General features: G+C 38.3%; 1 protein-coding gene across 6 annotated transcripts in view; it reads right to left on the bottom strand.

Moving 5' to 3' along the window:
* GALK2 (galactokinase 2) overlaps positions 1–14,214 on the bottom strand; it is a 207,016-nt gene that overhangs the window by 180,123 nt on the left and 12,679 nt on the right. Inside the window, exon 2 of one of the 6 annotated variants that reach the window (XM_077127835.1) lies at positions 11,943–12,284. The exons of 3 other annotated variants lie outside the window; for them this stretch is intronic. Coding sequence is in view for 1 of the 3 variants with exons in the window: in XM_077127833.1 (XP_076983948.1) it covers positions 4,416–4,468 (53 nt within the window). In the remaining 2 variants the exon portion in view is untranslated. Of the gene's footprint in view, positions 1–4,415; positions 4,632–6,212; positions 6,318–11,942; positions 12,285–14,214 lie in introns of those variants that run through there. 2 more of the 6 variants (XM_077127834.1, XM_077127833.1) reach the window with 2 other exon arrangements.

Below are 14,214 nucleotides of genomic sequence, written 5' to 3'. Positions count from 1 at the left end.
TTTGCCTCAAGATGTTTACTGATTTCTCTTGTAATTTCTTCCTTGACCAAAAAAAAAAAAAATCTATCTTTTACCTATCATTCCAAAGTGGAAATTATCCATTCGTACAGATAAAGATAAAAAGAGTAAAAAGAAAAAGAGTACATGAAAAAAAATGGAAAACATGGGAGTGGTGACAGTGTGCATGGAATTTGTCTTTTGTTTCCATTTTTGTTAATATTCATGGGTTTATGTAAGAACAATAATTCAAACAATCCAATCATAAGGACAAGATTATCAGACTGAACAATGAACAAGACCCAACTACATGCTATCTACATGAGACACTTCAGATTCAAATACACAAATAGATTGAAAGTAAAAGGATGAATAAAGCTATATCATACAAACAGCAACAATAGGAAAGCTGGGAGTGGCTTTAGTAAAATCAGACAAAGTAGACTTTAAAACAAAAAATATTACTAGTAATAAAGAGAGACATCATATAATGGATAAAAGAGTCAATTTGTCAAGAAGATATACCAATTATAAACATATATGCACCTAAGAACAGATCACCAAAATACAAAGAAACAAAACTGACAGAATTAATGGAAAAAAATAGATAATTTAATGATAATAATTGGAGATTTCAATGACTCCATTTAGAACAACTAGACAGAAACAAACAAGTAAATAGAGGACTTGAAAAAACTATAAACCAACTAGACCCAACAGTCATATAAAGAACAACCCACCCGGGCGGTACATCAGTGGCTCAGTGGCAGGATTCTCGCCTGCTGTGCGGGAGACCCGGGTTCTATTTCCCGAGCCTGCCCGTGAAAAACAAAAAAAAGAACAACCCACCCAACAACAGAAGAATATACATTCTTTTCAAATACACATATTTTTAAATATTTGAACATTCTCCAGGATATACCATATACTAAGCCACACACACACACACACACAAAAACTCTCAATAAATGTAAAAGCATTAAAATAATACAAAGTATGTTCTCCAACCACGATAGATTGAAAAAAGAAATCAGTAACAGAAAGAAATTTGGGAAACTCATGTATATGTGGATATTAACACATTTCTAAATAAAATTGGCCAAAGAAGAAATTACAAGAAAATTAGGAAATACTTTGAAATGAATGAAAACGAAGACACAAAAAAGTTATGGGAACAGCTATAGCAATGATTAGCGGGAAATTCAAGGCTGATAGGTTTAACTGATGCTAAAAAAGAAGAAAGATCTCAGTCAATAACCTAATCTTCCACAATAATACACTAGCAAATAAGACCAAAGTAAACCAACTAAAGTAAGCAAAAGGAAGGAAATAATAAAAATTAGAGCCAAGGCCAATGAAATAGAGAATACAAAAAAAAGGACAAAATTAATGAAGCCAAAAAGCAAACAGTTGGTTCTTCAAAAAGATCAACAAAATTTACAAACCTTTAGCTACATTAACCAAGAGAAAGAAATTTCAAATTACTAGAATGATAAATGAAAGTGGGACCATTACCACTGACCTTACAGAAATAAAATGATTATGAAGGAATACTATGAGCAAGTCTATGTCAATGAATTAAATAATTTAGATGAAATGAACAAATTCCTAGAAAGGTACACTATTGAAACTGATTCAAGATGAAACAGAAAATCTGAATAGACCTGTAACAATAAGAAGATTGAATAAGTAATTGCTGAAACTACCCAACAAGAAAATCCCAGACCCAGGCGGCTACACAGGCAGATTTACAGATTATAATATCTAGATTTAACTAAAAACTAATCCTCCTAAAGTGAGTAAGTGGCTGAAATAAATTCCTGCAAACAAAACACTTTTGAAGCTAATTCTTATATTACACATATAACTGAAAAAATAAAAAAGAAAGGCAGGGTGTGCACTTATATGGCTCTTATAATTATTGCATATGTCACATATATATTGCATGGTCAGCCACGAACAGCAGAAACACTAAATATTAATTAATTTTTTTAATGACTTAATTGCATTAGGTTGGGGAAAAGAGAGTATGAAGCCTTAAGGAGACCTATCTTCCAAATAGGAATTTAAGAATATTATTTAGAAATATTGAGACAGATACCAAAAGAAACAGTTAAAGAGGAACTGAAAGTGGTTTTCCCTGGGGAGTGATTAGAAATCAAGGATTGGGCGGTAGTGAGGACTGAAGAGTCTCTTTATAAGACTTACAGTACTACTAGACATTTGTCTCACTCTGATACATTTTTTAAAAAAATAAATATTGGAGCAAATAGATAGATACTGTGTAATCTCAATATTATGATTCTGATAAAGATGACACTGTCAAAGCTCAGGCAAGCCAAATGAGTCGTTCTGAATAACAGGCCAAGAAGTGATCAGCTCCCAGACAGAAAGTCAATGCAACTTCCTCTGATTTGCTCTTGTATGATCTGGATAAAGATTTTGGGGACAGATGGGGAATGCGGTTTTTGCCTGTCCACATTACCTTCCTTCCTTCCCCCTTCTTCTCTTCCTCCTTTCTCCCTATTTCTTTCCTCTATTTCTTCCTCACTTTCTCTATTTCTTTTTCTTCCCTCCTTCCTTCTCTAAAAATAAAAAATAAATAAATAAATATTGAAAATAATGTCAAAATAGAATTTTCTAACCTGTTCAAAATTTTTCTAAATGAAGGATTTCAATGGGGTTTGAATCCATTTGTTAATAATACAAAAATGCAACATATTCCAATTATTTCATAAGAGCCAACATCATTTTACTAGCCAAAAATTGGGATTTAAAAATGAGCAAAGTAATTCATTAAGTGCATCAGTAATGCACATCTACAATTTGAATCTGCATTATCTTTGCAAGGCATTTTTTTTTGTCTATGATAGCTATTAAAACAATGTCAGTAAAAATAAATTTAAATAAATATTATGATTAAAATAATATAAAACAGAATAACATTAATAGTCTTAATTAATAATAATAATAAAAGAATAATATATTGGAATAATAGGGTTAATAACAGGGTATTAACAATAGGATGGTATATGGGAAAAAAAAAACTAATACAGGGCAGGCCACGGTGGCTCAGAAGGCAGAGTTCTCGCCAGAGACCTGGGTTCAATTTCCAGTGCCTGCCTATGCAAAAAAAAAAAAAAACAAAAAAACACTAATGCAAACTATATACTATAGTTCACAGTAATATTGTAATATTCTTTCATCAATTGCAACAAAGGTACCATACTAATGCTAAGGGTCAATAATGGGATGGGGGGTACATAGAAGGGGTATGAGATTTTTCTTTTTGGAACAATGAAAATGTTCTCAAATTGACTGTGGTAATGAATGCACAATTCTGTAAGCATACAGAGAACCAATTATTGTGCACTTTGGATGGATTATATGTGAATTAAAGCTTTTTTTTTAAAGAAGAATTGAGAAAAATATATGAACAGGATCTTCCCTCTCCACTTCCCTACCTTAGACAACTATTTTAAACTATGGTTTGTACCTATGTATTTCAGTTCATCATACTTTTATGTTTTGACTTGGAATAGAGCTCCCTTCTAAATTTATAAAATTCTAATGGTGTTTGTTTCCAATCACTTTTAGGAACAATTGATAAGGTAAGAGAAATAAAGATAAATATCCTTGGGGGTGAGGGGGATGGTATCAGAAGAAATTTATATTAAAAGTGAAATAGCATTTTCAAGTTTTACCCAGTTATAATATTGTCAACTGTCACATGAATAATAAACAGGAAGTAGGGAGAGCTTGAGAGTGTGGTGTTAGAAAAAAAAAATAACAGGAAAAGTTGGAAGTAGCAAAGAGGGAGAGAGAAGGCAACCATAGAAAAGCTGTTGGGCTAATGTAACAGGTGAAAGACTTCATTGGATGAGATATTAGTCTTATATGTCATTACAAAGTATCTGCAAAAAGCCCTTAAATGAAAACATCCTTCACTTAGTATCACTTAACTATTAGTTATTCTGTAGCTAGGTACTGGCAGCAGAATAATTCCTTAAGTGGCAGTTCAGACAATCAGTGATTTTTTTTAAAGAAGGTGTAAAGACCAAGAATTTTGCCTGATTATTTTAAATATTTAGAAAGGAACTTTTAAAAGCACTATCAACTGGTAACTCATAGAAAAAGTGCTCAAAGTTGATGTAGGTATTTCTGCTAAAACTCAGTAGAAAGAGTGAACAAGAAAGAGGAAAAAAAGGATATGCATGGGTACACCAAACCATACAACCCTGAGCAGTAGTCAAGGTGAAAGTGCGCCGTGGTCTTGCAAGCCCAGCCTCGCCCCCCTTACAGAATCACTTTTAGTTCACTCTGCTCTCGGGTGCAAAAGCAAACCCGTGGAAGGAGCCAAAGACCGTGGACCCACACTAGCCAACCCGGGCGATCCCAAGGCGTCTCTTCTCCCTCACCTGGGATGTTCGGTCACCTGGATCCGACACGTGGCAGGGCACTCCGCAGCCATACTTAACCAGACCTTTCTTTCTTCTGCAGCTTCAACCGGCAAAAGCAAAGCTTCCCAGATGAATCAGGAAACATCTGAGGCAGAAGCCACTTTCTTCCGGGTGACACTGCTCCCACCCTGCGGAAATCCTGCAGCTTCGCTGAATTGGCTGCTTTCCAGCCTGTCAGTCCCGCCTCCGGCTCCGCCTTCCCGGGATCTTGGGCCTGGTTCCTATCCAATGGCTGTCAGGTGCAGCCACCGTGCTGCTTTGAGTGTCCAGAGACTCGGAACTCACTAAAACGCTTGAGCCAAGCACTAGCGAAACTAAGGGGATTTTCTTTCTGCGTCGTGCGGTTAGGTCTAGGTACAGAGTTATAGCCTCGTGCCTTTCACACACCTCTGTCAACTATTTACTCAGGCTCCGCTTCCCCACTGCTCCCTTAGCGCCAGAGGCAAGCTCTGTTGTTGTTAGGAGGAGCAGTTATTCCCGCAAAAAAATAAAATAAAATAAAATGCTTTTTAAAGTAGTTATTGCTTCTTACTAATTGTGGATTATTTTTAAATCAGGCAGCATAAAATTAATGCAGCACTTGATTTTAAATGTATTTGCATTTATTTCCAGAATAGAGGCATTTGGCAATCTTCCTAGAACACAATTCACAGTAGAAAGGAAATGTGTCTTTCAATCTGCAGGAACCCTTAACCTCCAGTTCAACCACTTCAATTTTCAATTACCTAGCCTATGGCTACGCTTCTAATAGACAGCAAAACATAAACTAAAAATTCAGGTCTATTAACTCCCTAATCTACTGCAGTTTGTATGTCAGAATGCTGAGATGAAACTCAAGAGAAGCCAGCTGGATGCATCTATCCCAGAGTTTCCTAGTTAAGGAAGTTTGGGCCAACATCCCCAGCATAGTAAGAACAGCAGCATAACTCAAGAGACATTTAAGAAGTTGCCGCTCTAGATTTGTGTGTCTATGTGTATGAGCGTGCGGGGGGGGGGGGGGGGGGGGGGGGAGCGAGAAAGGTGGAAGTGGAGGTGCAAAGTGCAAATTGACAAGATCAAAGTCTGCCCAAGGGTTAGAAACCTCTTAGTATCTCCTTGGGTTGTTACTAGAGTTGGTACATCACAGAAACAAACTTACTCTAGTCTCAAAGCTGCTTGCTAGTATTTTAGCCCACTCCTTATCATTGTCAAATGAAGCAATTATATCTTCTTTCTTTTATACCCCATTAAGTCCCAGCATGATTCTTAGTATGGTTTACCCTTGGATAAGGGTAGGCATAATTATCACTTCTTGTAAATAGGTTTTAATGGGGAGGGATCTAAGTGAGAAAAATATATAAAATTTTTCAGATCATCAGTAAATATGGAAAAGGACAGAATTGTTTTATAAAATTCACATTTGGCTCTAATACATCATTTTATTTTACAATAATGGAAAAGTTTTTGTATTCCAGTTTTGAAGTTCTGCCAATTTTTTAAAAATAGTCTAATATAAACTTGCTTATGCATTATAAAAAATGAACACAATGACTATGTGTATTTGATTACCAAACATTGAAATTTGCTAAATGAAACCTGATGGCAAATAATTTATTCAAATCTTGTAAACATTTCTATTGCAGTCTTAACAAAACTGATGCAAACTGATAGCATTTAGAACTGGAAAACACCTTATAAAGCAATTAGTGAAATTCCCTTTTTTGAAATGATTGGCCCAAATGAAGAGTAAAGGGCTAGAATTAAAAACCTGAGTACCTGGATTCCTAATCCAAAGTCCATACTTTTAAATGTGTGACCTTTAATGAGACTCCAGTAAAGGGTGTTTAAAAGTAAGTGATTGATTTGTTTCCCGGTGTCTGCCTATGTAAAAAAAAAAAAAGAGTAAATGATTGAAACAATTAGTAATTCTTATCCCAAATTAAAATGTATACATTATCACTTTGATAAACCATTGTTCTTAAAATAGCCTGTTCTCAAACTACCAGAGAACCCCAAACAGACACCAAAAAAACAAAACTAATAGTACTTCCTTATACTACCTTTCTTATGCCAGGCCTCTTGCTAAGTAAGCACTTTATATATATTATTATCTCGTTAATACAACAGTCCTGGTGAAATTATGAGAAAAATATTGTTTCTTTGTAGATTTTAAGAATTATTGCTTTGGCTCTTGTTAGACGTATGTGACAGTGGAGATATTTACATTTTTTCAGTAATTTTATTTTCACAAATCATGAAATTTTCAGTTCTTTATTTCTTGCACGTAAAGTCTAAATTACAAGCAAACAGATGATATCTCATGATAGACTATTTTTTGGCAGGGGCGGGGGGGGTGGTGTATGAAGGGCAGGGAATCAAACCCAGGTCTCCAGGATGGCAGGCAAGCATCCTTTCACGATAGAATTTTTTCTTTTGGCCAGCAGAAGTTAAGCAGTAAAGTTTATTAAAGAGAAGGAGAGAGCGTATACGTTAAAGAGGTAAACGTAGATGTGCCCAAGAGAGGGACACGCACTGAGTGGAACTGGCTAGCTTGTTTTATAGGAAAGTTTCCTTGGTAGCAGGCTTCTATAGTAAATTTTGAATACTAAGTATCTTCTTTGTTCCAGGAGACAGCTAGCAAATTCATGATTTGTCACATGCCTAAAATTTGTGGTCTGTCTTTAGGACTCTGTGCTTTCTATTATTAACTAAGAGTTTGTTCTAGGCCCATGATTTCACAAGCTTTTATAGTTTGGGGAGGTTTCAATGGTTTAGGAAGGTTTGGGGGCTTTGGGGAAATCTTTGTCCCAAAAAGTTTGCAGCTCCATATTAGTTCCTTGGGAGCTAGATGAGAAACAAGAGATTTGCAGTTGTCTGTTAATTCTCTCAGAGCTGAATAGGAAACCAGAGACTTACAGTTGTCCTATTTTATCCTGCTTCAATACCACCCCCCAGAAAGAGTTAAATCCCTTTAATCCTCAAGGGAGGCTGAGGCATGAATTTTTTATATTTTCACGGAGTTGAGAGAGTATATGTAGGAATGTACATAATTGCTGACACTGTTGGAAGGGATGGGGGATATTGGAAAATGTAAAAACATTATTGTGTTACAATATACTCTGTCCCATCACTCTTAAAATCTTCCCCCCACTTCCTCCTTGTAAGGAATGGGCATGTGAACAGAAGGTTATAGGTTTACAATTTGCAATGTTGAGAAATGAGAATAGCATTTGGGGGAAGGGAAGTATGTTTTAGCTTACTTTTTAGATGCTTTGTCCTTTGTTCATTTATTTTGTTAAAAAATGATGTCCCAGTCACACTTGAATATGGACAGCCATCTTATGTGCTGATGTGCAACTGATTCAGTTCTAGTGACCAAATGCTACCTTTATAAACCAGGTTCAGCTGTTCCAAAGATTTGTCATACATAAGCAGGTCCTGTTTAGATGTATTTTTGCTTCTATTTTAAAAGTCTTTTTTTGTTGAAGATGAATTTCTAATTTGCAGTTTACTGCAAAAACTTGGCTCAAGAAGGCCGGTGACAGAGGGCTCTCTCTCAGCTGGAATGGCATATGCTAGCTTTCACTCCAGGCTTCTTGAGTGAAAGCCTTGGGGGCATTTCCTTAAGCATTTCCAACAGTCTCTGGCTGTGTGGGCTCTGTCCGTTCTGATGGCTCTCATGATAGACACTTAACAGAAATCTAATTAATAAAGTTGAAATTATTTCTCCTCAAAGGACATTATCTCTGTTCAGATAAAGTATAGTAAACCAAACAAAACCCAACATGAAACAAAACATGATCCAATGGAGACATAAAAGCATGGGTGTTATACAGACCTGGCTAACGTTTAGGTTTCAGCTTAGAAATCACTTCCTCTGGAAAGTTTTTCCTATTCCCTGTGTACCAAGAAGTTAGGAATTAACAAATGATTATGATAATTAAATCATTATATACATATTTCCTTTTTTAACTTTTTTAATTGTGAAATATAACATATATACAAAAAAGCAATATATTTCCAAGTACATTTTAACAAGTAGTTATAGAACAGATTTTAAAATTTGGAATGGGTTTCAGTTCCACGATTTTTCCTTTTTTCTTTTAGCTGCTCCAAGATACTGGAGACCAATAGATATATCAATATAATGAATCATTAGTCATACTCATTTGTTAAATCCTATCTTCTCTGTCATATCCTCCATCTCTTTAAATAACATATATACATAAAAGCAAAAAATTTCAAAGTACATCATAACAATCACTTGTAGAATAGATTTCAGAGTTAGGTATGTGTCACAATTCCACAGTTTGAGGTTTTTACTTCTAGCTGCTCTAAAATACTGGAGACTAAAAGAAATATCAACATAATGATTCAGCAATCATACTCATTTGTTAAACCCAACCTTCTTTATATAACTCCATCATCACCTTTGATCTTTCTCCCACTCTTTAGGGGTATTTGGACTATGCCTATTCTAACTTTTTTTGTTGGAAGGGGCTGTTGATAATATAGAACAGTGGGATGGAACTAACTGATGTTCTGAAAGGGCTAGCCCCTCTGCATTAAAGGACTTATCTGGTCCAGGGACCTATCTGGAGGTTGTAGGCTTTGGAGAGATGCCTTAGTGCATAGAACCTTTGTAGAATCTTATATAATACCTTAGATAACCTTTAGGATTGGCAGGAATGTTTTTGGTTGGGGTTGGCAAGTTGCAGGGTACAATGTTTAACAGAAGCGTGTGTAAAAGTGATCTCCAGTGTAGCCTCTCGACTTTATTTGAACTCTCTCAGGCATTGATACCTTATTTGTTACACTTCTTTTCCCCGTTTTGGTCAGGATGGCATTGTTGATCCCAGGGTGCCAGGGCCAGGTTCATCCCTGGGGGTCATCTCCCACATTGCCAGGGAGACTTTCATCCCTGGATGGCATGTCCCACAAATACAGGAGGGCAATGGTTTCACTTGCAGAGTTGGGCTTAGAGAGAGTGAGGCTACATCTGAGCAACAAAAGAGGTCCTCCAAAGGTGACTCTTAGGCATATCTATAGGTAGGCTGAGCTTCTCTGCTACATAAATAAGCTTCACAACAGCAAACCTCAAGATCAAGGGCTTGGCCTATTGATTTGGGTGTCCCTAAAGTTTGGCACAGTATCCAGGGTTTCCCTAGCGGTAAAGTTTAATACTTCCATAATTTTTCTCCCATTCCTCAAGGGGCTTTGCCAATACTTTTTGATTATCTGTTTAATAAACTCTGGATTAAATAAACTCCAGGCATTACATAAGCTTTGCAAGATTAAAGGCTCTCATTCTTATTCTGGGCTCCCTGTTTGGATTGCTCAAATGATCTATCCAGACAGGTTGAGTTAGATTTTGTGCTACAGAAAACCTAGGTTCTGGACATAATAAAACATTCTTCCTTTGGTTTCAAAGAATAGGAGAATTCTAAAATACAGGCAATGTCTTCCTTACTCCTGTATTCTGAATTACCTTAATCCTAACCCAATCAGCTTCATTCTCATCTCTAGCTACCAGGTTATAGATATATAAAACAGCCCCTCAAAATCCAGATAGATATTTCCTTTTACTTTCTGTTAAAATAACCAGAATACCTGAAATTGTCAAACTGTAATCTAGTTTCCTTGATCTTTGATGACTGTATAACCTTTATCTTCTGCCCTTGTGAGATTGTAAAAATCTTGTGACTTATCCTCATTCATACCCATTTATCCAGTTTTTTGACTTGTGTCCCAGTCACAAAAGACAACGCTTAATGTTTATTAATGAAGAGTCTTAGGTCAGCCCAGAACTAACCTATCCCAATTCCAAAATTATCTTGATAATCTAAGCTGGATCTAACCAAAATGGGCCTGTCTGTTTTGTGCAGTAGTTTAGACTTCAACCTGAAAGTGACCAATATTTCATTATAATACTAAAAATCATGCCCTATCATCATATTAAGGACACCATTTTCTTATATATGTTCAGTGACTAAGCATGTAATCAATCTGTGCATGCTCAGTAATTATATCACCTCTGACTACATCATCTAGAAAAATTGTGCTCATCGTCCTAAAACCTGCCCATCTTTTGATACTATAAAACCATCAGAATTACTACAGTTTGGGGAGACAGATTTTGGGGTCGAAAGGCCAGCTGATTTCTTGCTTCGCACCTAGCAATAAATTCTTTCTCTCTTTGAAATCCCAGTGTCTCAGAAATTGGTCATTGAATCCATCAGGCAAAATAATTCACTGCCTTTGTCCAGTAACACCTGTGCCCACTTTCACCTTTTAAGGCACTTTAAACCTAAGTCTTTAAGTACACTCTGCTTGTCCAGTCATAGTAATTATCACACCAGTATTTTCATAACCAATATTTATTTTCTTGTTAGTCTAGTCCAGAGCCTTGCCACTCAAAGTGTGGTCCCCAGACCAGCAGCATCAGTACCAACTGGGAGCTTATTAGAAATGCACACTCGAAGCCCAACCCTATTGAATCAGAAATCGATAATGCAAGGCAAATATGTCATTTTAATTTCTAGAAGCTACATAAAAAAAGAGTAAAACAAAACAAGGGAAATTGAGTTTAATAAATGTAACCCAATATATCCAAAATAACATTTCAAAATATAATCAATATAAAAAATTATTGAGGTATTTTACATTCTTTTTTCACAGAGTCTGACTAGCAGGCACTCAAGGAATGTTTAACAAAGGAAATTAATGAACCTGGATTAGAATGATTCAACCACTTACTAACTTTGTGTTTCTGGGCAAGTAATTTCTCCTCCATTAAAGAGAAAAAATACCTACTTCACAGGCTCATGAAAATTTAAAAAACCAACCTAACTCTCACCTCCAGTCACTTTCTATCCCCTAAATCTGTCTTGCTTTGTTTTTTTAATTTATGGCTATCTGAAATTACATTAGTTATTGATTTTTATATTTACTGTCTCTTCCACTAGCATTTACATTTCCTTGTTTAATCCACTGTTCTAATCACCATTCATTTTTTTTTCTTTATTTTCTTTTTAAAATACCAAAAACACACCAAACAAATGCAAACATTCTTATTTTGATCATTCTGCTCTACATATATAATCAGTAACTCACAATATCAACACATAGTTGCATATTCATCATCATGATCATTTCTTGGAACATTTGCATCTATTCAGAAAAAGAAATAAAACAAAAACAAAAAAACATACCATATCCCTTACCTCTCCCCTTCACTGATCACTAGCATTTCAAACTAAATTTATTTTAACATATGCTCCCCTATTATTTATTTTTATTCCATATGTTCTACTCGTCTGTTGACAAGGTAGATAAAAGGAGCATCAGACATAAGGTTTTCACAGTCACACAGTCACATTGTGAAAGCTATATCATTATACAATCATCTTCAAGAAACACGGCTACTGAAACACAGCTGTACATTTTCAGGCAGTTCCCTTCAGCTTCTCCATTACATCTTGAAAAACAAGGTTGATATCTACTTACTGCGTAAGAATAACCTCCAGGATAACCTCCCAACTCTGTTTGGAATCTCTGCTTGGAATCTCTCAGCCACTGACACTTTGTCTCATTTCATTCTTCCCCCGCTGGTTCAGAAGGCTTTCTCAATCCCCTGATGCTGAGTCTCAGGCCATTCTAGGATTTTTCTCAATCCCTTGATGCTGAGTCTCAGCTCATTCTAGGATTTCTGTCCCACGTTGCCAGCACCATTCTTTTTTTTTTAATTTTAAGCGTTCTTGCCTGCTGAGCCACCGTGGCCAGCCCAGCACCATTCATTTTTAACAAATACTTATTAGATACTCAATTCTCTAAGCACTATTCCAGGCACTGGGGATATAAAAATAAACACAAAAAATTCCTGCTATCATTGCAATTAATATTTATTTAATAAGTAAATGAACTATAAAAAATTGATGTGTACAGTACCTTTTACACTGTTAATCTAAACATCTGTTTGTCAGATTTCATTTTAACTTGATTTTGAAATTAAAAGTTTGCATTTCAAGTTTATAGTTTACATCAGGCTCAGAGGGCCAAATTGCAGACAAGTTGCCCCAACTTAAAACCATATGCTGGTTTGTCTTTTTTTTTTTGACCAAGAAACTAAGCATCGTACCAAGGACGATCATACTTGACAATAGTTTTGTGATCTCATTTTGTCATAGCTTTCCAATATTGCCTAACTATAAGAAGTTGATTATGAGTATACTCTTAAGCAATTATATCTTCTCCTTCTTTTATTTTGGTATACATTTGCAAGAGATCTCTGGTAACTGACACAATTCAAAGCTTTTTTTTTGAAAAACATCAGGATAATAAAAACAGTATATATCATCAAACACACATTATATTCTATAGAGATAAAGCTTATTAAAAAGTTTTGATTTTCAGATCAGCCCATAAAATAAATCTAAGCTGTATAATAGCAATAATAGTAATAGTAACTCACCCAGAATCCAGAGCCCTGAGCTCATAAACTGAGTACTTATTGGGGTGGGGGCAGAATAAAGAAGAGGAAGACAGCTCTTTCTCCGCCGGCCCGCCGCGCGGCACATGCGCCCCGCAGCAGCCGAGCCGCCCGACCTCCTTACCCCCTCTCTTTCTCCGCCGGCCCGCCGCGCGGCGCACGCGCCCCGCAGCAGCCGAGCCGCCCGACCTCCTTACCCCCTCTCTTTCTCCGCCGGCCCGCGAGCCGAGCCGCCCGACCTCCTTACCCCCTCTCTTTCTCCGCCGGCCCGCGAGCCGAGCCGCCCGACCTCCTTACCCCCTCTCTTTCTCCGCCGGCCCGCGAGCCGAGCCGCCCGACCTCCTTACCCCCTCTCTTTCTCCGCCGGCCCGCGAGCCGAGCCGCCCGACCTCCTTACCCCCCTCCTCCCCCTCCCGCTCCGGCTGCTCTCCAACCAACACGGTGCCCTCTTCCCCCGCCTTCACCGTGCTCCTCCGCCACCAGCCTCGACAGCCTTGCCGCCCTCACCTTTCCTCCTCCAGAACAACTACTGGGGGAGTGGAGATAATACAGAGCAGCTCCCGGAGCCATGAGCGAGATCAAAGGGACAGCGTACCCCATCCTGGAACGGCTGACTATCTGGGAGAACCAGCTCCGGTGAGATCACCAAGGGGCACGGGCTTTCCTGGGTGGGACAGCAAGCGACCGGAGTCCCTCCCTTCCACCTTCCCAGGCCAGCTGGTAGAATTGGACAGGCGGTCCCCTTAGGCCGCGGCGGCTGGTGCCCCCACCACACGAGGCCCCCCGGAACAACTGAGATAGTTGGGTCGGAAATCCCCAGACTGCGGAGAACAGTGTGACCGGGGGATCCCTTCCAAACACGTGACTCCCCCGTCGGCTGGGAACAGTGCACTCTCCCGGGCTGCGACAGCTGGCGCCCTCCCGCCACGCTTGGTGCCCCGGGCCGAGTAGCTAATTTGGCCGGACGCTCTCCTGTGCTGCGACAGCTGGAGACCCTCCCCGCGTTTGGAACCCCGGGCTGGCTGGCATTCTTCCAAGACGCTTCGGTTGCCGAACCTCCCCTACGGCGAGAGTTTTCCAGAGTTGAGGGACCCACAGCAACTTTCGCTGGTGGAACCCACAGACAGGCGTGTGCCACGTGCGCCACCTACTGGGCAGGATAGGAAGAACAGAACCCAGAGACTGCGCAGAAAAATCTTTCAACCTGTGGGGTCGAACACCCGGGGAAATCTGACTAAATGCCCAGACGCCAGCAGAAGATAACGGATCACGCTCAGAAAATTGAACATA

This window comes from Tamandua tetradactyla, chromosome 14 (genome assembly GCF_023851605.1).
Source record: "Tamandua tetradactyla isolate mTamTet1 chromosome 14, mTamTet1.pri, whole genome shotgun sequence".
Classification (NCBI taxonomy): Eukaryota; Metazoa; Chordata; class Mammalia; order Pilosa; family Myrmecophagidae; genus Tamandua; species Tamandua tetradactyla.
Note: the sequence above shows the minus strand (reverse complement) of the source record. Positions and strands in the feature narration are given on the sequence as shown.